This window comes from Lithobates pipiens, unplaced genomic scaffold (genome assembly GCF_037356315.1).
Source record: "Lithobates pipiens isolate NorthernLeopardFrog02 unplaced genomic scaffold, aLitPip1_a1.2 Scaffold_8, whole genome shotgun sequence".
Taxonomy (NCBI): domain Eukaryota; kingdom Metazoa; phylum Chordata; class Amphibia; order Anura; family Ranidae; genus Lithobates; species Lithobates pipiens.
Genome location: NW_027507903.1, coordinates 619,617,677 through 619,640,656, shown reverse-complemented (window position 1 = coordinate 619,640,656; position 22,980 = coordinate 619,617,677). Strand labels below are relative to the sequence as shown.

The 22,980-nt window shown below is 46.4% G+C and overlaps 1 protein-coding gene across 1 annotated transcript in view; it reads left to right on the top strand.

The window, feature by feature from the left end:
- Positions 1-5,910: 5,910 nt before the first annotated feature.
- Positions 5,911-22,980, top strand: part of LOC143961445 (vitelline membrane outer layer protein 1-like) — a 100,481-nt gene continuing 83,411 nt past the window's right edge. Inside the window, exon 1 of the mRNA XM_077470739.1 lies at positions 5,911-6,078. Within this exon, the coding sequence (XP_077326865.1) occupies positions 5,911-6,078 (168 nt within the window). The remainder of the gene's footprint in view (positions 6,079-22,980) is intronic.

Here is a 22,980-nt window from a genome sequence, read left to right as displayed (position 1 = left end):
TTGAAAAAAAATGGCATGGGTTACCCCCTAGTCCACTACCAGGCCCTTTGGGGCAAAACTTAAAAGAAAATGGCAAGGGGGTCCCCCCAAAATCCATACCAGACCCTTATCCAAGCACGCAACCTGGCTTGGAAAAGGGGGGGGGGGGGCAAGAGAGCACTCCCCCCTCCTGAACCATACCAGGCCACATGCCCTCAACATGGAGAGGGTGCTTTGGGGACCCCCAAAGCACCTTGTCCCCATGTTGATGAGGACAAGGGCCTCAACCCCACAACCCTTGCCAGGTGGTTGTGGGGGTCTGCGGGCAGGGGCTTATCAGAATCTGGATCCATCATATCGCAGATGGTCTCGAAAAAAATTGAAAAACAGAAGAGCTCTTCCTCCTTGGGAGGCGTCCAGCCAACTACAGCCTTTTCCCGGTGACAGCTCTTATACAGCCAAGGGCAGGGCCACCCGGTGATGTAACCGGGTGACCCCACCCCCTTCTGAGGTCATGTGACATCAAGTGACATCCGGGGGGGTGGTGTCAGCCATTCATATCACCGTGTGCCCCTGCCCTTTGCTATATAACAGCTGTCACCACGAAAAAAGGCTGCAGTCGGTGGGATGCCTGCCATAGAGGCAGAGTTTTTCCATTTATTTTTTCCTCGGGACTGTCAGCGCTGTGTTTGAAGATGGATGGACATTGCAGGATACTTTAAAAAATAAAATAAAATAATAAAGGAATTGTCAAAAACTGGCCCTTGTTAAAGGGGGCTTCTAGAGTCCAATAAGCCCCCCACCCACAGACCTGCACAACCACCAGGCAAATGGTTGTAAGGTTGAGGCCTTTGTTCCCATTAACACGGAGACAAGGTTTTTTGGAAGGGGACCCCAAAGCACCTTCCCCATTTTGAGGGCATGTGGCCTGGTATGGTTCAGGATGGGGGAATGCTCTCTCACCCCCCTTTCCTGTGGCCTGCCAGGTTGCGTGCTTGGATAAGGGTCTGGTATGGATTTTGGGGGGACCCCCACACCCAAAGGGGCTGTTATGGACTTACGTTCGACTCAAACCATGGGCTCATCCCTATACATTACTGTTAAAAAGTGAGTATAGGAGAGTAAAATGTAATGTAGTGTAAATACAACTCTACATACTCACTCACAGGGGCGTTTCTTAATGAATAGCAAAGTCTTTGTATTATATGTGAATCAGTAAAGTCTGTCTTCCTTCCAAGGCATTTCAAACGTACTTTCAGGAGTAGTAATTGAAGAATCCTTCGTTCGTCCAATAGTTCGTTTATTATTCAGAAAGACAAGCAAAGACAAGATTGACATCTGGTAACATATGGCATGGTGATGGCTTCAGAAGGAGGAATAGGTTTTCTGATCTACATTCTCCAACGTGTAGAATCCTTTCTCATCCCACCATTCCTGCTCTTCCCATAATCCTACCCCATTCTTATACTGTTTCAAGATGTTATGTCAGCAAATCCTAATAACTCCCACATTTGCATATATACCCAATATGGTTCAGTCTATAGATAAGTAGCATAACTCCACCCATTGTCCTGACTAGTAACTCAAAATATAAATACCTACTCAGCAAAACCACTCCTCTCTATATGATCTGCTGTAGTGTGACCTTCAGAAACCATCACTTAACCACCGAACATATAACATACATATATTTTCAGAAACCCTTATTACTTAAAATATTAATTACCTCAAAAACTTCTTAACAATTCCCCCTCAATGCACGATATTCAACAAATAATAAGTGCATTCATCTTAAATAATAAATGTCTCTGATTCTCTTTTTTCCAATACAAACAATACAATAAACATTAATACATTTTAGTGAGTCAGAATTGTACATAAACATTTTCAAAAATTCTGAGATGTTTCTATGAAAAATATTTAAATATTTCATTCCATTGAGAAATTATATTTAATTTTAATTTATTCTCCATCTAAATCATGTAATATTAAATATTTTCTTCTTTCAACTTTATAAATGTATTTAAATTCTTGTGAAACTCTTATAACTTTAACCATATCATATAAATATTTTATGGATAATCTATGATCTTACTTTAAAAATGATCTTTTTTTTTCAAGTATACTGTTCCATTATATGACACACTCTCTATGTGTTTTCTTATCTGTGAAACCACTGACCTACTGACCTTTAGTCATAAACTCTGGTCATAAATTAATTAATTACCTTACTACTGCATGTATTCCTATATTCCATACATATGAAATATATACATTTCCCGATCGTACTGAGACTTACTTCTGAGCCTAGAGATTAACCATTGCCATATTACCCTGTTATATAAACAAACACACTCACCCCTTGTTAGTATGATAGTCCTGTGTGTACTTAAAATAAAACAAGAGATGAATAATGTCCCTTTAACTTTGTTGTTCGTTGCTTTATCTTCATTTTTTCTTCTTTTGTAGCTCTTTGCCTTGTTTCTTGAATTCTTGAATTGTGTGCTGTAATGTGCTGTAGTGTATAGCCTGTTGATTCTTTGCCTTTGTGCTTGGACCTTCCATCTTCAAACATCAAAATCCGACTTCCATATTAGCTCACCCAAAGTGTACATTTGCTTCTGTACCTACAATGGTGACTTTTTCAAATAACGTGAAGTTTTTGTTCCTATTTCAACACTTTTTTCTTCTTGGGTAACAACCCAATATTTTCTTATGTGAGACTCTCTCACCTTCTTAGGAACAAACCTTGGCAGATATCTTCACGTACGTAACTAAATTACGTCTTCACAAAGTCCTGGATTTTCCAAAAATAACTTGAAGTATACCGTCCAACTGGCCTTGTCAATCAACTTCGTAGGCTGTATCTTTTTTTTTTTTTTTTTGTTTAATTCTGTGTACAGAGAGGTGAGAAAACAAAGAGAAAAAAACTCACCCTTCACTGTTTTTCTTCTGGACTGTTTGTCCGCATCTGACGCAAACGCCTCCTTCTAGGTTCTTTGATCATTTGTTGCCAAAAACTTGACAAATCTAATATCCCCCCTTTGGCAAGGAATTGATCATTTCGGCTGGCACGACAATGTTAAAAAGTGAGTATAGGAGAGTAAAATGTAATGTAGTGTAAATACAACTCTACATACTCACTCACAGGGGCGTTTCTTAATGAATAGCAAAGTCTTTGTATTATATGTGAATCAGTAAAGTCTGTCTTCCTTCCAAGGCATTTCAAACGTACTTTCAGGAGTAGTAATTGAAGAATCCTTCATTCGTCCAATAGTTCGTTTATTATTCAGAAAGACAAGCAAAGACAAGATTGACATCTGGTAACATATGGCATGGTGATGGCTTCAGAAGGAGGAATAGGTTTTCTGATCTACATTCTCCAACGTGTAGAATCCTTTCTCATCCCACCATTCCTGCTCTTCCCATAATCCTACCCCATTCTTATACTGTTTCAAGATGTTATGTCAGCAAATCCTAATAACTCCCACATTTGCATATATACCCAATATGGTTCAGTCTATAGATAAGTAGCATAACTCCACCCATTGTCCTGACTAGTAACTCAAAATATAAATACCTACTCAGCAAAACCACTCCTCTCTATATGATCTGCTGTAGTGTGACCTTCAGAAACCATCACTTAACCACCGAACATATAACATACATATATTTTCAGAAACCCTTATTACTTAAAATATTAATTACCTCAAAAACTTCTTAACAATTACATACTCCAGATCATTGCACTCTGTATGCTGGACTGTACAATACATGATCCTGAATAGAGATGGGCAGAACTCCCACCTATTTATATTGCAGCAGAACTCTCAAACAAGGGAAAAGTTCTAACCTGAATGGTGAGCCCCACTGAAGTCTTGCCCTTCTGGTCTGGTATGAATCTTGTGGGGACCCATCCAAAATCCATACCATACCCTTATCCGAGCATAGATTTCAATGGCCCATCAATAATGGACCCTCAGCAACAATAGAGGCATCACAAAAAAATAGCCCCACTCAAACAACAATATAATAGCAACATAAGACCCCTCCCTCAACAGTATATCCCTCCCATCAACAATTAACCCTCTCCAGCAAACATTAGCCCCCCCACAACAATAGGTCCCCCAGTGACCATAGATTCCCCCAACAGACAGAATCAAAAGCAAAAGATCCTCCAGCACACTGTAGTACCCCTTGTCTTTACATACATTCAGTTCTGGAGGTGTTGGAACTGCGTTCCTGCTGAAAAAAAACCCTGCTGCTATGTATTGGCGCCAGGAAAACTGTGGTAATTTTTTGATACAATTTTGCCATTCCCTTGTTTTAAGTATTTGTATTTCATTGCTGTTAGTTTGCATTATTTTAAATTGGTTTCCTGACATGCTCCATGGCAGCATATGTGTGGGTTAGCCCCGCCTCCATAACTACCCAATAGGACCCCTCTCCCATAAATCTTTGCTCTAGGCTGCTATCCGTGTTGCTTTTTTGTCCTCCTCCATAGGACCAGGTTGGTTCTCCTACCTGAAGATGACTTCACTACGATCAAAGTTGGCCGAGTGACAAGTTACGTTCCTTCGATAGGCCCTGACTGTTAAGCAGGGTATGGAGTGTATTACAGAGTAGTGCTGAAGGAGTGGATCCTGCTCAGCTAAAGTGCGCACAGCCTGTTTGCCTATTGCTATTAGGCAGCCATTATCTGCCAGAATGACTGGTGTGTTTGTGTCAAAACATCTCGCTCAGGTGATCGTTGGTGGAGTGGTGAGTCTCTGTAATTTCATGGCAGCAGTGTTTATGTGTTGTTTTGTACCTTGCTTTACTGTATCTGAATTTCGCTGGTGTCTGTGCTGGGCGCTGACACTTCTGTGTTCCAGCACCCACTCTCTCCTATTTCCAGGTACCGCTGTGCGCTCTGTGCATGCACGGACCCGATTCCAAAATGAGGCTTGGTTTCACGCATGCGTCATGCTTTATGGCTTCGTCCATGGTTGGTGGATCCGGCTTCGAAACAAGCTTTGTGCTGAATTCCCTTTGAGGGAATATTTGGCAATAAGCTTGATAGTGATAGTAACCCGGGCCACAGGTGGTAAATTTGGTTTCCTCCCTCAAGAGCAATGCCTACAGAATCAGAAGCCCCATACTCAGGAGAAGCAGCAGAATGTATTTTGGGGTGTATTTCCACATATAACTATGACATGTGTGAGCACTATATCATTTAGTGACAACTTTATGTAATTTTTTTTTGTCGTTTTTCAATCACTTGTGACAAAAAAATTAAATATTCAATGGGCTCAACGCAACATGCCTCTCAACAATTTCCTTGGGGTGTCTACTTTGCACAATGGGGTCATTTAGGGGCAGTTTGTAGTGCCCTGCCATTTTAGTACCTTAAGAAATGAGGTAGGCAGTCATAAACTAAAAGCTGTGTAAATTCAAGAAATTGTACCCTAGTTTGTAAACGCTACAACTTTTGCACAAACCAATACATATATGCTTATTGACATTTTTTTTACCAAAGACATGTGGCTGAATACATTTTGGCCTAAATGTATGACTAAAATTTAGTTTATTGCATTTTTTTTATAACAAAAAGTAAAAAATATAATTTTTTTTTAAATGTTCGGTCTTTTTCTGTTTATATCGCAAAAAATTTAAATTGCAGAGGCAATCAAATACCATCAAAAGAAAGCTCTATTTGTGGCTAAAAATTTGGTTTGGGTACAGCATTTCATGACGTACAATTAGTTAAAGCAGCGCAGTGCCAAATTGTAAAAAGTGCTCTGGTCATTGAACAGCCAAATCCTCTGGGGCTGAAGTGGTTAACAAATTCAGTGAGTGCCCAACCCAATGTCCTTTGGCTGACGTATCATTGCTATAAATATTGGAGCTCGGTAGACGAGTCCCAGAATATCTGGTCTACTCTGAAGAACCATGGTGAGGAAGATGCTATTGAGCTGGATTGTCACCTTGACTCTCCTCCACACCACGCTGATCCATGGCATCCAAGAAATTAATGTAAACAATGGTGGTGGCTGGGGTTCGTGGGAATGGATGGATGTGTGCCCATCTAACACAGTAGCAACGGGCTTTGATTTAAAGGTAAGCTTTCCCAAAATTTTCGATTTGACTGAAAGAGAACCCGGCGCTAGAATCTGAAGGTCCAGCCTGAAAGTAGAACATTTGTTTTCATTTTAGCGTAAGGGAGGGTTATAATGTCAGTGTTTTTTTGTTTTGTTTTTTGCCAAGTGGCGTCCCATTGGGGAGATTTCCTTCACTTTCTATGCCATAATACCACAAGAGGAAGTGAGAGAAAATCCCCCCCCCCCCCAAAGTAAGTATTGACCAATAGGGATGAGAAAAGGATTTTTATCCCTTCCTGGGCACCACTAAGAGAAGGGATGTCTCAGGGAAAAAGTAGCTACTTAAGGCTATAGCAGACAAAAAAAGAATTTGGAAAAAATATCTATATCCAAAAAGTTTATTTCTATTACAAATAAATTATGTGTAAAGAAAATTGACCCAGCAAAATAACTTCACTAAAGGTCAATCCTAGGTGCCCCAATAAATACTAAATATAACTAAATAACCCCAAAAAATGATATTAACAATATTCACAAACACCACAAAACACAAAAGACATACATATAACATACATGCAACAATAAACGGGTGAGGTGCCTTTGTAGCCACACACTTGCCGATATTCGGTCATGCATATAGATATATCTGACGTACTTTATCAAGGTAATATTGATGGGAGATCGACACGTATGTGGTCCCTAGGGTAACGATAATCGATAGCATGAAATTTACAGCTAATGGATAGAAAGTCAGAAAAATCGAATTGTCAAACAAGCTGCCTGAATGGATCATTAGCAATCAGGTTCTACAGAAATTTGCAGCAGTTCATATTAGGTAAGTTGGACCTAGAACGGATGAAATAGTTCCTTATTAGTCATAGTTCATGTTTCTTTGCAAGCATAAAGATGATTCATTTGAGAATTACAGAAGATGTTTTCTTATAAAATATCGGCAAATAAAACACAGTTCTTTTTTAAGCTGCTAATGAGAGGAGAAATATTCTGATGATACTAGTCCTTTTTTGTGCATACTACCAATATTCCGTTTGTAACAAACCGTTAATCATTTCCTTAATTTGTAGCTCAATCATTTGGCACATTTTAGTATGCTACATGTTTTCAATGCATATCTACGGTAGATACATTGTAGTCAGTTGGTCACGTAGAAATACACAGATTATTATTTCAGATCTTGCAATTAGTGATGGCCGAACAGTTCGCCCGGCGGTCGTTTCGCGGCGAATTTCGCCCGATCGACGGACTATTGCCGCCGTTCGCCCGGCGGACTTCCGTGTTTTTACTATGTAAAAGAACATTGACCTGATGACACATCCATCATGGGGTACAGGACAGCCAATTGAGACATTACAGCACATGGACACTTGGACATTCCCCCTAACTTATAAATACACCCGATCCGGCGGCCATTTTACATTCTTTCTTCTGTCACTATAGGGAAAGGTTGCTGTGTGGAGTAGGGAGAGATAAATCGCTAGCTATTTGGTACACAAAAGTTCTTTTCAGGACTGGTATAGGTGTTAGGTGTATATAGGTTTGCTGTGCTACTGATTGTTGCAGCAGCCTGAGTGTCTTTTGTCATTTTAGAGAAAGGGACAGAGCGCTGTGTCTGCTGCTATTTTAGGGACGGCCGGATTAGTCATCATCATCATCCTCATCATTAGCTGTTACTATCAGGTCCACAAAAGTTCTATTCGAGTGACCAGTAATTGTTCCAGTCTCCTCTTTTTTGCCAGTTTGTATAGGGACAGGCAGGAAGCAGTGTGTGAGGCAGTGAGGGTCAGTTTAATCAGTAGCTGTTACTATTAGTTCCACAAAGGTTCTTTTCAGGACTGGTATCAGTGGTACGGTAATAGGCTTGTACACGTATAATATTCTTTCTTTCAAATATAGAAAGAATATTATACTTGACTGCTGCCCTTCTGCTGCAGTCTGCTAATCATTCACAACTCACTTGTTCCACAAAGCTCTTCATCAGGACTGGTAACTTGGTCTGTGTAGGGTGCTACAGTACATAGGGTTGAGTGAGGTACAGTCTGCCGTTCTGTAAGGACTGGTATCGGTCCACAATAGATAGGGTTGACATGCACCACTGCTGACCGCTACCCTATACTGCAGCAGTCCTTCATTGGTATAGGGACTGATGTACAGTCTGCTATTCAGTCACACACAACCTACTTGGTCCACAAAGGTCCTTATAAGGACTGGTAACTTGGTGAAGGGTGCTACAGTACATAGGGTTGAGTGAGGTACAGTCTGCTGTTCTGTAAGGACTGGTATCGGTCCACAATAGATAGGGTTGACGTGCACCACTGCTGACCGCTGCCCTATACTGCAGCAGTCCTTCATTGGTATAGGGACTGACGTACAGTCTGCTATTCAGTCACACACAACCTACTTGGTCCACAAAGGTCCTTATAAGGACTGGTAACTTGGTGAAGGGTGCTACAGTACATAGGGTTGAGTGAGGTACAGTCTGCCGTTCTGTAAGGACTGGTATCGGTCCACAATAGATAGGGTTGACGTGCACCACTGCTGACCGCTGCCCTATACTGCAGCAGTCCTTCAGCAGTACAGGGACTGACGTACAGTCTGCTATTCAGTCACACACAACCTACTTGGTTCACAAAGGTCCTTATAAGGACTGGTAACTTGGTGAAGGGTGCTACAGTACATAGGGTTGAGTGAGGTACAGTCTGCCGTTCTGTAAGGACTGGTATCGGTCCACAATAGATAGGGTTGACGTGCACCATTGCTGACCGCTGACCTATACCGCAGCAGTCCTTCATTGGTATAGGGACTAACGTACAGTCTTCTATTCAGTCACACACAACCTACTTGGTCCACAAAGGTCCTTATAAGGACTGGTAACTTGGTGAAGGGTGCTACAGTACATAGGGTTGAGTGAGGTATAGTCTGCTGTTCTGTAAGGACCGGTATCGGTCCACAATAGATAGGGTTGACGTGCACCACTGCTGACCGCTGCCCTATACTGCAGCAGTCCTTCATTGGTATAGGGACTGACGTACAGTCTGTTATTCAGTCACACACAACCTACTTGGTCCACAAAGGTCCTTATAAGGACTGGTAACGTGATGAAGGGTGCTACAGTACATACGGTTGAGTGAGGTACAGTCTGCCGTTCTGTAAGGACTGGTATCGGTCCACAATAGATAGGGTTGACGTGCACCACTGCTGACCGCTGCCCTATACTGCAGCAGTCCTTCAGCAGTATAGGGACTGACGTACAGTCTGCTATTCAGTCACACACAACCTACTTGGTTCACAAAGGTCCTTATAAGGACTGGTAACTTGGTGAAGGGTGCTACAGTACATAGGGTTGAGTGAGGTACAGTCTGCCGTTCTGTAAGGACTGGTATCGGTCCACAATAGATAGGGTTGACATGCACCACTGCTGACCGCTGCCCTATACTGCAGCAGTCCTTCATTGGTATAGGGACTGATGTACAGTCTGCTATTCAGTCACACACAACCTACTTGGTCCACAAAGGTCCTTATAAGGACTGGTAACTTGGTGAAGGGTGCTACAGTACATAGGGTTGAGTGAGGTACAGTCTGCTGTTCTGTAAGGACTGGTATCGGTCCACAATAGATAGGGTTGACGTGCACCACTGCTGACCGCTGCCCTATACTGCAGCAGTCCTTCATTGGTATAGGGACTGACGTACAGTCTGCTATTCAGTCACACACAACCTACTTGGTCCACAAAGGTCCTTATAAGGACTGGTAACTTGGTGAAGGGTGCTACAGTACATAGGGTTGAGTGAGGTACAGTCTGCCGTTCTGTAAGGACTGGTATCGGTCCACAATAGATAGGGTTGACGTGCACCACTGCTGACCGCTGCCCTATACTGCAGCAGTCCTTCAGCAGTATAGGGACTGACGTACAGTCTGCTATTCAGTCACACACAACCTACTTGGTTCACAAAGGTCCTTATAAGGACTGGTAACTTGGTGAAGGGTGCTACAGTACATAGGGTTGAGTGAGGTACAGTCTGCCGTTCTGTAAGGACTGGTATCGGTCCACAATAGATAGGGTTGACGTGCACCATTGCTGACCGCTGACCTATACCGCAGCAGTCCTTCATTGGTATAGGGACTGACGTACAGTCTTCTATTCAGTCACACACAACCTACTTGGTCCACAAAGGTCCTTATAAGGACTGGTAACTTGGTGAAGGGTGCTACAGTACATAGGGTTGAGTGAGGTACAGTCTGCTGTTCTGTAAGGACCGGTATCGGTCCACAATAGATAGGGTTGACGTGCACCACTGCTGACCGCTGCCCTATACTGCAGCAGTCCTTCATTAGTATAGGGACTGACGTACAGTCTGTTATTCAGTCACACACAACCTACTTGGTCCACAAAGGTCCTTATAAGGACTGGTAACTTGATGAAGGGTGCTACAGTACATACGGTTGAGTGAGGTACAGTCTGCCGTTCTGTAAGGACTGGTATCGGTCCACAATAGATAGGGTTGACATGCACCACTGCTGACCGCTGCCCTATACTGCAGCAGTCCTTCATTGGTATAGGGACTGATGTACAGTCTGCTATTCAGTCACACACAACCTACTTGGTCCACAAAGGTCCTTATAAGGACTGGTAACTTGGTGAAGGGTGCTACAGTACATAGGGTTGAGTGAGGTACAGTCTGCTGTTCTGTAAGGACTGGTATCGGTCCACAATAGATAGGGTTGACGTGCACCACTGCTGACCGCTGCCCTATACTGCAGCAGTCCTTCATTGGTATAGGGACTGACGTACAGTCTGCTATTCAGTCACACACAACCTACTTGGTCCACAAAGGTCCTTATAAGGACTGGTAACTTGGTGAAGGGTGCTACAGTACATAGGGTTGAGTGAGGTACAGTCTGCCGTTCTGTAAGGACTGGTATCGGTCCACAATAGATAGGGTTGACGTGCACCACTGCTGACCGCTGCCCTATACTGCAGCAGTCCTTCAGCAGTATAGGGACTGACGTACAGTCTGCTATTCAGTCACACACAACCTACTTGGTTCACAAAGGTCCTTATAAGGACTGGTAACTTGGTGAAGGGTGCTACAGTACATAGGGTTGAGTGAGGTACAGTCTGCCGTTCTGTAAGGACTGGTATCGGTCCACAATAGATAGGGTTGACGTGCACCATTGCTGACCGCTGACCTATACCGCAGCAGTCCTTCATTGGTATAGGGACTGACGTACAGTCTTCTATTCAGTCACACACAACCTACTTGGTCCACAAAGGTCCTTATAAGGACTGGTAACTTGGTGAAGGGTGCTACAGTACATAGGGTTGAGTGAGGTACAGTCTGCTGTTCTGTAAGGACCGGTATCGGTCCACAATAGATAGGGTTGACGTGCACCACTGCTGACCGCTGCCCTATACTGCAGCAGTCCTTCATTAGTATAGGGACTGACGTACAGTCTGTTATTCAGTCACACACAACCTACTTGGTCCACAAAGGTCCTTATAAGGACTGGTAACTTGATGAAGGGTGCTACAGTACATACGGTTGAGTGAGGTACAGTCTGCCGTTCTGTAAGGACTGGTATCGGTCCACAATAGATAGGGTTGACGTGCACCACTGCTGACCGCTGCCCTATACTGCAGCAGTCCTTCAGCAGTATAGGGACTGACGTACAGTCTGCTATTCAGTCACACACAACCTACTTGGTTCACAAAGGTCCTTATAAGGACTGGTAACTTGGTGAAGGGTGCTACAGTACATAGGGTTGAGTGAGGTACAGTCTGCCGTTCTGTAAGGACTGGTATCGGTCCACAATAGATAGGGTTGACGTGTACCACTTCTGACCGCTGCCCTATACTGCAGCAGTCCTTCATTGGTATAGGGACTGACGTACAGTCTTCTATTCAGTCACACACAACCTACTTGGTCCACAAAGGTCCTTATAAGGACTGGTAACTTGGTGAAGGGTGCTACAGTACATAGGGTTGAGTGAGGTACAGTCTGCTGTTCTGTAAGGACCGGTATCGGTCCACAATAGATAGGGTTGACGTGCACCACTGCTGACCGCTGCCCTATACTGCAGCAGTCCTTCATTGGTATAGGGACTGACGTACAGTCTGCTATTCAGTCACACACAACCTACTTGGTTCACAAAGGTCCTTATAAGGACTGGTAACTTGGTGAAGGGTGCTACAGTACATAGGGTTGAGTGAGGTACAGTCTGCCATTCTGTAAGGACTGGTATCGGTCCACAATAGATAGGGTTGACGTGCACCACTGCTGACCGCTGCCCTATACTGCAGCAGTCCTTCATTGGTATAGGGACTGATGTACAGTCTGCTATTCAGTCACACACAACCTACTTGGTCCACAAAGGTCCTTATAAGGACTGGTAACTTGGTGAAGGGTGCTACAGTACATAGGGTTGAGTGAGGTACAGTCTGCTGTTCTGTAAGGACTGGTATCGGTCCACAATAGATAGGGTTGACGTGCACCACTGCTGACCGCTGCCCTATACTGCAGCAGTCCTTCATTGGTATAGGGACTGACGTACAGTCTGCTATTCAGTCACACACAACCTACTTGGTCCACAAAGGTCCTTATAAGGACTGGTAACTTGGTGAAGGGTGCTACAGTACATAGGGTTGAGTGAGGTACAGTCTGCCGTTCTGTAAGGACTGGTATCGGTCCACAATAGATAGGGTTGACGTGCACCACTGCTGACCGCTGCCCTATACTGCAGCAGTCCTTCAGCAGTATAGGGACTGACGTACAGTCTGCTATTCAGTCACACACAACCTACTTGTTTCACAAAGGTCCTTATAAGGACTGGTAACTTGGTGAAGGGTGCTACAGTACATAGGGTTGAGTGAGGTACAGTCTGCCGTTCTGTAAGGACTGGTATCGGTCCACAATAGATAGGGTTGACGTGCACCATTGCTGACCGCTGACCTATACCGCAGCAGTCCTTCATTGGTATAGGGACTGACGTACAGTCTTCTATTCAGTCACACACAACCTACTTGGTCCACAAAGGTCCTTATAAGGACTGGTAACTTGGTGAAGGGTGCTACAGTACATAGGGTTGAGTGAGGTACAGTCTGCTGTTCTGTAAGGACCGGTATCGGTCCACAATAGATAGGGTTGACGTGCACCACTGCTGACCGCTGCCCTATACTGCAGCAGTCCTTCATTGGTTTGGGACTGACGTACAGTCTGTTATTCAGTCACACACAACCTACTTGGTCCACAAAGGTCCTTATAAGGACTGGTAACTTGATGAAGGGTGCTACAGTACATACGGTTGAGTGAGGTACAGTCTGCCGTTCTGTAAGGACTGGTATCGGTCCACAATAGATAGGGTTGACGTGCACCACTGCTGACCGCTGCCCTATACTGCAGCAGTCCTTCAGCAGTATAGGGACTGACGTACAGTCTGCTATTCAGTCACACACAACCTACTTGGTTCACAAAGGTCCTTATAAGGACTGGTAACTTGGTGAAGGGTGCTACAGTACATAGGGTTGAGTGAGGTACAGTCTGCCGTTCTGTAAGGACTGGTATCGGTCCACAATAGATAGGGTTGACGTGCACCACTGCTGACCGCTGCCCTATACTGCAGCAGTCCTTCATTGGTATAGGGACTGACGTACAGTCTTCTATTCAGTCACACACAACCTACTTGGTCCACAAAGGTCCTTATAAGGACTGGTAACTTGGTGAAGGGTGCTACAGTACATAGGGTTGAGTGAGGTACAGTCTGCTGTTCTGTAAGGACCGGTATCGGTCCACAATAGATAGGGTTGACGTGCACCACTGCTGACCGCTGCCCTATACTGCAGCAGTCCTTCATTGGTATAGGGACTGACGTACAGTCTGCTATTCAGTCACACACAACCTACTTGGTCCACAAAGGTCCTTATAAGGACTGATAACTTGGTGAAGGGTGCTACAGTACATAGGGTTGAGTGAGGTACAGTCTGCCGTTCTGTAAGGACTGGTATCGGTCCACAATAGATAGGGTTGACGTGCACCACTGCTGACCGCTGCCCTATACTGCAGCAGTCCTTCAGCAGTATAGGGACTGACGTACAGTCTGCTATTCAGTCACACACAACCTACTTGGTCCACAAAGGTCCTTATAAGGACTGGTAACTTGGTGAAGGGTGCTACAGTACATAGGGTTGAGTGAGGTACAGTCTGCCGTTCTGTAAGGACTGGTATCGGTCCACAATAGATAGGGTTGACGTGCACCACTGCTGACCGCTGCCCTATACTGCAGCAGTCCTTCATTGGTATAGGGACTGACGTACAGTCTGCTATTCAGTCACACACAACCTACTTGGTCCACAAAGGTCCTTATAAGGACTGGTAACTTGGTGAAGGGTGCTACAGTACATAGGGTTGAGTGAGGTACAGTCTGCTGTTCTGTAAGGACCGGTATCGGTCCACAATAGATAGGGTTGACGTGCACCACTGCTGACCGCTGCCCTATACTGCAGCAGTCCTTCATTGGTATAGGGACTGACGTACAGTCTGCTATTCAGTCACACACAACCTACTTGGTCCACAAAGGTCCTTATAAGGACTGGTAACTTGGTGAAGGGTGCTACAGTACATAGGGTTGAGTGAGGTACAGTCTGCAGTTCTGTAAGGACTGGTATCGGTCCACAATAGATAGGGTTGACGTGCACCACTGCTGACCTATACTGCAGCAGTCCTTCATCGGTATAGGGACTAAGAGTTTTGTCACAGGGTGATTTAAAAAATGACAGGCAGAGGAAGAGGCAGGCCCTTCCGCAGGGGTGGTAGGGGTAGGGCAGGAGCAACAGCCTTGAGCCAAAGTGGGAAGTTGCAGAAGGTGCGTTCAATTACTTTATAGGACGCACCAGACTTGGTTGAGTGGCTCACTCAGCCTTACTCTTCTGCACCCTCCTCATCCTCTTGATCTGCACCCTCTTCTTCACTCTCTGCTATGTGCACCCCCAAAGACACTACCACCAACAACACCACCACCACCACCACCACATACCTTCCGCTTGAGTCACAGGAATTATTTTCCGATCCATATCAAGAGGACATTTCTGATGCGCAGCCACTCTTGGTATTGGATCAGGAAGAGGAGGTAGCAACAACCGCTACTCAGCAGTCTGACGACAGTACCCTGATCAGCCCAAAGAGGAGGTTGGTCCCCGGTGTTGCTGCCTACTCCGAGATCTCTACTTATAGCGGTGGGGAAGGTGATGTTGATGATGACGTGTCTAGTGATGTCACGTGGGTGCCCACAAGAGAGGAAGAGGAGGGGAGTTCAGAGCGAGATATGGACCAGCAGATAGGGAGGAGAAGCAGGACTAACTTACATTGCACAGGAGGGACAAAGCAGACTGCAAATGTATCAGGAGCGAGTCATCGACCATGTACGGTCACATCTGGTGCTCCCAGGACACCGGCACATGGCTCCGCAGTGTGGGCTTTTTTTAACGTGTCCGCTGCTGACAATAGCGTTGCCATCTGCAATCTTTGCAGTCAACGCATTAGTCGCGGTAAGCCCAACACTCACCTAGGGACGACCGCCTTAAGAAGACACATGGGCAGCCATCACCGAGCCGAGTGGGAGCAACGGAACACACAAAGCCACACTGCAGGCTCTCACCGTCCAGCCTCGTCTTCTACTTCTCCTTCTCCTCCCTCCTCACAATTGTCCTCCACTCCACCTTCCATCACGCCAAGCTCACATTTTTCTGCAAAAAGGCAGGCTTCCGTGGGCCTAATGTTGGAGCGTAAAAAAATGATGACGCCGGATAACCCTCTTGCCCAACGATTGACGGCTGGCTTGTCAGAACTCATAGCCCGCCAACTACTGCCATATAAACTGGTGGACTCGGAGGCTTTTCGCAAATTTGTGGCCATTGGAACTCCACAATGGAAGGTCCCAGGAAGGAAGTATTTCTCAGAGAAGGGCATCCCAGAGCTATATGGCCATGTTCAGCGGCAAGTGAATGTCTCTCTGGCACACAGTGTCGGTGCCAAGATACATCTGACCACAGACACGTGGTCTAGCAAACACGGGCAGGGAAGGTATATCACTTTTACTGCCCACTGGGTGAACCTTCTGACGGCCGTCAAGCATGTAACCCGTGGCACCCGCGTAGATTTGGTTTTACCGCCACGGATTGCATGCAGGCCTGACTCTTCTTCTCCTCCTCCTCCTACTCCATCCTCCTCCCTCTCTTCCTCAGCTGCCTCCTCCTTTTCCGCTGCTAGCGTCTCTTCTGCTGCACCGCCCAAGCTCTCCAGAACCTATTCCACATTCCAGGTGAGACGTTGCCATGCCGTGCTGCGTCTGTTGTGCCTGGAAGCCAAGAGCCACACTGGCACGGCACTCCTTTCAGCTTTGCGTTCACAGGCAGATCAGTGGCTAACACAGCTCAATTTGACAGTTGGTAAAGTGGTGTGTGACAACGGTGCCAATCTGCTTAGCGCATTGAAACAGGGCAAAATCACGCACGTGCCATGCATGGCACACGTCTTAAACTTGGTCGTGCAGCGATTCCTTGTCAAATACCCTGGGGTCCAGGACATCTTGCAGCAGGCAAGGAAAATCTCGGCCCATTTCAGAAGATCGTACACGGCCATGGCTCGCCTTGCTGACATTCAGCGGCGACACCATCTGCCGGTCAGACGTCTTATTTGCGATTGCCCGACGCGATGGAACTCAACCTTCTATATGTTTGATAGGCTGCTCCAGCAGAAACGTGCAGTTAACATCTACCTGTATGAACTCTGCGAAAGAAACGGTTCTGGGGAGCTGGGTTTTTTTTCACCGCGCCAGTGGCTGCTCATGCGCGACGCATGCAGACTTCTGCGGCCATTTGAGGAGATCACCAAACTGGTCAGTCTCAGCCATGGCGCCATCAGTGACATGGTACCTTATGCCTTCTTTATGGAGCGTGCATTGCGTCGTGTCATTGATCAAGCTGTGGAGGAGCAGGAGCGGGAAGATGAGGAAGTCGCAATGCTGGATGAATTCCCAGGGGGGGCTACTCTATCTGAGACAAGTCAACAACAGGAGTCTGATGAGGAGTCAGAGGAGGATGGTGCCGGGGCGGATGAGGCGGAGCAAGAAGAGCATGCTTTAAACCTTTCTGGGATCCCTGTTGTGCGTGGATGGGGAGAGGAGAATGAAGAGGACGACATTATCCTGGATGATGAGCAGGAGCCAGGCCACCACACCGCTTCCACTTTAGTGCAAATGGGGGCCTTCATGCTCCAGTGTTTTAATAGGGACCCCCGTATAAAAAGCATAAGGGTCAAGGACCAGTACTGGGTGGCAACGTACTTAGACCCCCGGTACAAACACAAAATGGTGGAAATGTTACCGCCGTCGCAGAGGGCTGTCAGAATGCAGCACTTCCAGGCCTTGCTTCGAGAAATGCTGCATTCTGCTTTTGCGAGCGATGGCAGAGGAGCAATTCCTACTCCCAGAGAAGGAGTTGCGGGTACCAATCCAACAGCGCCTGCAAGAAGAGGCCGGTTTGAAGATGTGTTGGTGACTTCGGATATGAGGTCATTCTTTCAGCCGACCCATCGACAGGTGTCATCCGGATCCAGCATCAGGGAACGCCTAGACCGTCAGGTGTCCGACTACATCGGGTTAACAGCCGATGTGGACGCTCTGAGGAGTGATGAACCCCTGGACTACTGGGTGGGCAGGCTTGACCTCTGGCCAGAGCTTGCCCAATTTGCAATCGAACTGTTGGCTTGCCCCTCATCCAGTGTCCTGTCCGAAAGGACGTTCAGCGCAGCAGGGGGGATCGTGACCGATAAGCGTACTCGCCTAGCTCACGACAGTGTTAACTACCTCACATTTCTAAAAATGAATGAGGCATGGATCTCGGAGGAATTCAACACATGTGACCAGTAGACCATGTATATGTCTATAAACAATTTTTTTTAATCAAGCACACAGACCTTCTTTCTTCATTTGGCTCACTTCCTTGTCCCAAAAAAGCACACCGTACTATATGCCCCTACCCTCCTCTTTGAAGAGGTTGAGCGGTGTCATATTTCTACTGGGGCTGCTTATGAGGGGATCACACCATCCCTGTGCTGTGCTGACTTTCTCCTGGGGGTTCTTATTATGAGGGGATCACACCATCCCTGTCCTGTGCTGATTTACTCCTGGGCCTGCTTATTTTGAGGGGATCACCCCATCCCTGTCCTGTGCTGACTTACTCCTGGGGGTTCTTATTATGAGGGGATCACACCATCCCTGTGCTGTGCTGACTTTCTCCTGGGGGTTCTTATTATGAGGGGATCACACCATCCCTGTGCTGTGCTGACTTCCTCCTGGGGGTTCTTATTATGAGGGGATCACACCATCCCTGTTCTGTGCTGATTTACTCCTGGGCCTGCTTATTATGAGGGGATCACACCATCCCTGTGCTGTGCTGACTTTCTCCTGGGGGTTCTTATTATGAGGGGATCACACCATCCCTGTGCTGTGCTGACTTCCTCCTGGGGGTTCTTATTATGAGGGGATCACACCATCCCTGTTCTGTGCTGATTTACTCCTGGGCCTGCTTATTATGAGGGGATCACACCATCCCTGTCCTGTGCTGACTTACTCCTGGGGGTTCTTATTATGAGGGGATCACATCATCCCTGTGCTGTGCTGACTTTCTCCTGGGGGTTCTTATTATGAGGGGATCACACCATCCCTGTGCTGTGCTGACTTCCTCCTGGGGCTGCTTACGGTGCTGCTGTCAGTGCTGTATATCACGGTGCTGGTGTGAGTGCTTAATGTCACGCTGCTGCTGTCAGTGCTCTTTATCACGGTGCTGCTGTCAGTGCTGTATATCACGGTGCTGATGTCAGTGCTTAATGTCACGCTTCTGATGTCAGTGCTCTCTATCACGGTGCTGCTGTCAGTGCTGTATATCACGGTGCTGGTGTCAGTGCTTAATGTCACGCTGCTGCTGTCAGTGCTGTATATCACGGTGCTGCTGTCAGTGCTGTATATCACGGTGCTGATGTCAGTGCTGTATGTCACGCTTCTGATGTCAGTGCTCTCTATCACGGTGCTGCTGTCAGTGCTGTATATCACAGTGCTGATGTCAGTGCTTAATGTCACGCTTCTGATGTCAGTGCTCTCTATCACGGTGCTGCTGTCAGTGCTGTATATCACGGTGCTGGTGTGAGTGCTTAATATCATGCTGCTGCTGTCAGTGCTGTATATCACGGTGCTGCTGTCAGTGCTGTATATCACGGTGCTGATGTCAGTGCTGTATGTCACGCTTCTGATGTCAGTGCTCTCTATCACGGTGCTGCTGTCAGTGCTGTATATCACGGTGCTGATGTCAGTGCTTAATGTCACGCTTCTGATGTCAGTGCTCTCTATCACGGTGCTGCTGTCAGTGCTGTATATCACGGTGCTGATGTCAGTGCTTAATGTCACGCTTCTGATGTCAGTGCTCTCTATCACGGTGCTGCTGTCAGTGCTGTATATCACGGTGCTGATGTCAGTGCTTAATGTTACGCTGCTGCTGTCAGTGCTCTCTATCACGGTGCTGCTGTCAGTGCTGTATATCACGGTGCTGATATCAGTGCTTAATGTCACGCTTCTGATGTCAGTGCTCTCTATCACGGTGCTGCTGTCAGTGCTGTATATCACGGTGCTGATGTCAGTGCTTAATGTCATGCTTCTGATGTCAGTGCTCTCTATCACCGTGCTGCTGTCAGTGCTGTATATCACGGTGCTGATGTCAGTGCTTCATGTCACGCTGCTGATGTCAGTGCTCTCTATCACGGTGCAGGTGTCATTGCTGTATGTCACGCTGCTGGTGATCATCTCCTGCACCCTCTTCTTTGCCTACCCTGGTCCCTGACCTTCCGTCTCCTCCATTGCCTTCATGCGCTCCACAGTCCTGAATTGTCAGAACAATTTCCCATATAAAAAAAGAATGCTTGTAGTTATCGATCCCAAATTCACCTCATACATGTATTATGTCATTGGCCATGTGGTGGGACTATGTTTGCCCAGCTAATAATTTTTTTGTGGCTGCAAATTTGACCTAAAGGTTTGCGAAGTTCGCCTCCCATTGAAGTCAATGGGGCCCGCCGCAAACTTTCCGTTTCGCGAACTATCGGCCGCGTTCGCGAAACGTCCCGTCGGAAGTTCGTCCATCCCTACTTGCAATGAAGTGCAGCTAATTGCCAGCAGATTATTACGCAATAAGCATGTATTGGGTATAAAATGTAACTGATGTTTCACTGGTTACATTACCGCTCCTGGTCCTGGATACCTCCGGGCGGGCGCTGATTAGTAGTAGTCGATTCAGCCTGTGAAAAAGTTAATTGTATAAGCCCTTGTACACACAGTCGGACATTCCGACAACAAAATCCGTCGGATTTTGTTGTGACGGATTTTGTCCGAAACTGGTGTTGCATGCACATGGTCGGACAAAGTTGTCGGAAAATCCGATCGTTCATAACGTGATGATGTAATTTCGTTACGACAGGACTACGTTCAGGCTAGTAGCCAATAGCTTTGGTCTAGGAATTTGATTTGAGCATGCGTGGCACTTTGTACGATCGGAATTCTCTACAAACGATAGGACAAAGTCCCATTGGACCATGTTGTCAGAAAATTTTCTAGCCCAAGTCCAAAACTTTGTCGGTTGGATATTCCGATGGAAACAGTCCGATGGAGCCCACAACATGGTCCGATCAGACATTTTCCGTTGGAATGTCCGACTGTGTGTACAAGGGCTAAGATATCCTAACACGCTGATGCTGGTGAACGTATATGGTAGCTATCACTTCCACACTGCATGATTTCAGCCGTCAGGCATTCTCATCCCAAGATGTGCTACTGGTTACGCTTTTATCCCCTGAGGATTTAAGCAATCAATGCTGCCAGTCCGAATCCCGTAAAAAGGTTTGCCGCTGACAAGTTGATTTTCACTCTTCCTGATGGAAGATACCCTGTGAGGGCCCACTATCCGTACTTACGCCAATGCATTTCGTAACGTAGCGTTACGTAGCTTCAACTGAACGTGGAGGACCTAGATTCCCGCCTCTCCTTTATAGTGTAACGAGACGTCATTGTTCCTCCCTTAATGGGTTTCTTAAATCCTTTTCTTATGCTTTGTATCAGCTATAGCATTAGCCTCTTATGATTTGAGGAGTGACATAAAGAGGTTTATTTTTCTTCTTTTTTCTTTTTCTCATTGCTAAAATTTCAAGCAATGATAAAAAGATGGTCAGTTTTTTTAGTGTAAAACCAGTAGGGTTGAGCTTAGTGTTCGAGTTGAAAGCATGTTTGACTCGAACACCGGCTGTTCACCCGTTCGGCGAATACCGAATGTTATGGGCCGTTCACACCAAATTCATGTGGCGCTCGTGGCCCACAATGCACTGCGCCATTGCAGTACATGCATCAGCAGGAGTTAGTGGGTGTTGTGTGCCTCCAGCACAGTAAACACCTGTATCTACACTTCATTGCTGGTGTTCTCTAATATAAGCATCTGCAGCAGTTAATGAGTGTTCTGTGTCTCCAGCACAGTATACACCTATATCTACCCTTTATTGCTGGTGTTCTCTCATACAGGCATCTGCAGGAGTTAAAGTGGGTGTTGTGTGCCTCCAGCACAATATACACCTGTAGCTATCCTTTTTTGCTGGTGTTCTCTAATACAAGCATCTGCAGGAGTTAGTGGGTGTTGTGTTCCTCCAGCACAGTATACACCTGTATCTACCCTTTATTGCTGGGGTTCTCTAATACAGGCATCTGCAGGAATTAAAGTGGGTGTTGTGTGCCTCCAGCACAGTATACACCTGTAGCTACCCTTTTTTGCTGGTGTTCTCTAAAACAGGCATCTGCAGGAGTTAAAGTGGGTATTGTGTGCCTCCAGCACAGTATACACCTGTATCTACCCTTTATTGCTGGTGTTCTCTAATACAGGCATCTGCAGCATTTCCAGTGGGAGTTGTGTGCCTCCAGCACAATATACACTACAAAATTGCTGGTTTTCCCATCTTCCTGGAAGCCATTACTATGTCTGGAAGGCCAACAAGGAGAGGCAGACAGTCAGGAGCCAATAAAAGAGGGAAAGCAGGCTCTGTGTTTAGAGATAACAGTGATGGTCGTGAATGCGGTGCATTGTCATCAGCACGTGGCCATGGGACACGCTTGTCCTTATTTTCGGCAGCTGTTCGTGTTGAGCCACATCATGCCGAAGACTTGGTAGAGAGGATGACCAAGCCCTCCTCATCCTCCTCATCTTCTCTCACCCAGGCTCAGGGTACTAGCAAAGCAGCTGTCAACGCGTCCTCTTCCTTCATCTCAATGTCATCAGTCACTCCTTCCCTAGACCCACCATGTCCTCCTGGGGAGTCCCCCGAACTGTTTGAGCACAGTGTTGGGTACATGCCCCAGGAGGATGCCCAGCGTTTTGAAGGCTCTGATGATGATTCCCAGCTAGAGGAAGGCAGCAGTGTGAGCGCAGAGAGAGGGTATGCTCAAGAAGGACAGCAATCTGGTAGTCATGTTCCACCAGCTGCAGCATATGCCAGGTTTGCTCCAGTGATGAAGAGGGAGGGGATGATGAGGTCACGGACTCCATGTGGGTGCCTGATAGGAGAGAGGAGGAGGCGGAGGAGGATGCACATCTCCAATGAGGCAGGATGCCCTCCGGGGGCCAGCTTAGGGGCAGCACACCGACTGAATCACACCACAGAGCTCCGCCTGTGCAGGGCGCAGCCTCTGCATGTTATTCCAAAAGTTCTTTGGTGTGGGCCTTTTTTGAGACGAGTGCATCAGATTGTGCCGCTGCTATTTGCAAAATATGTCTCAAGCGTATCCCGCGTGGCCAAAACATCAGCCGCTTGGGCACCACATGCTTGAC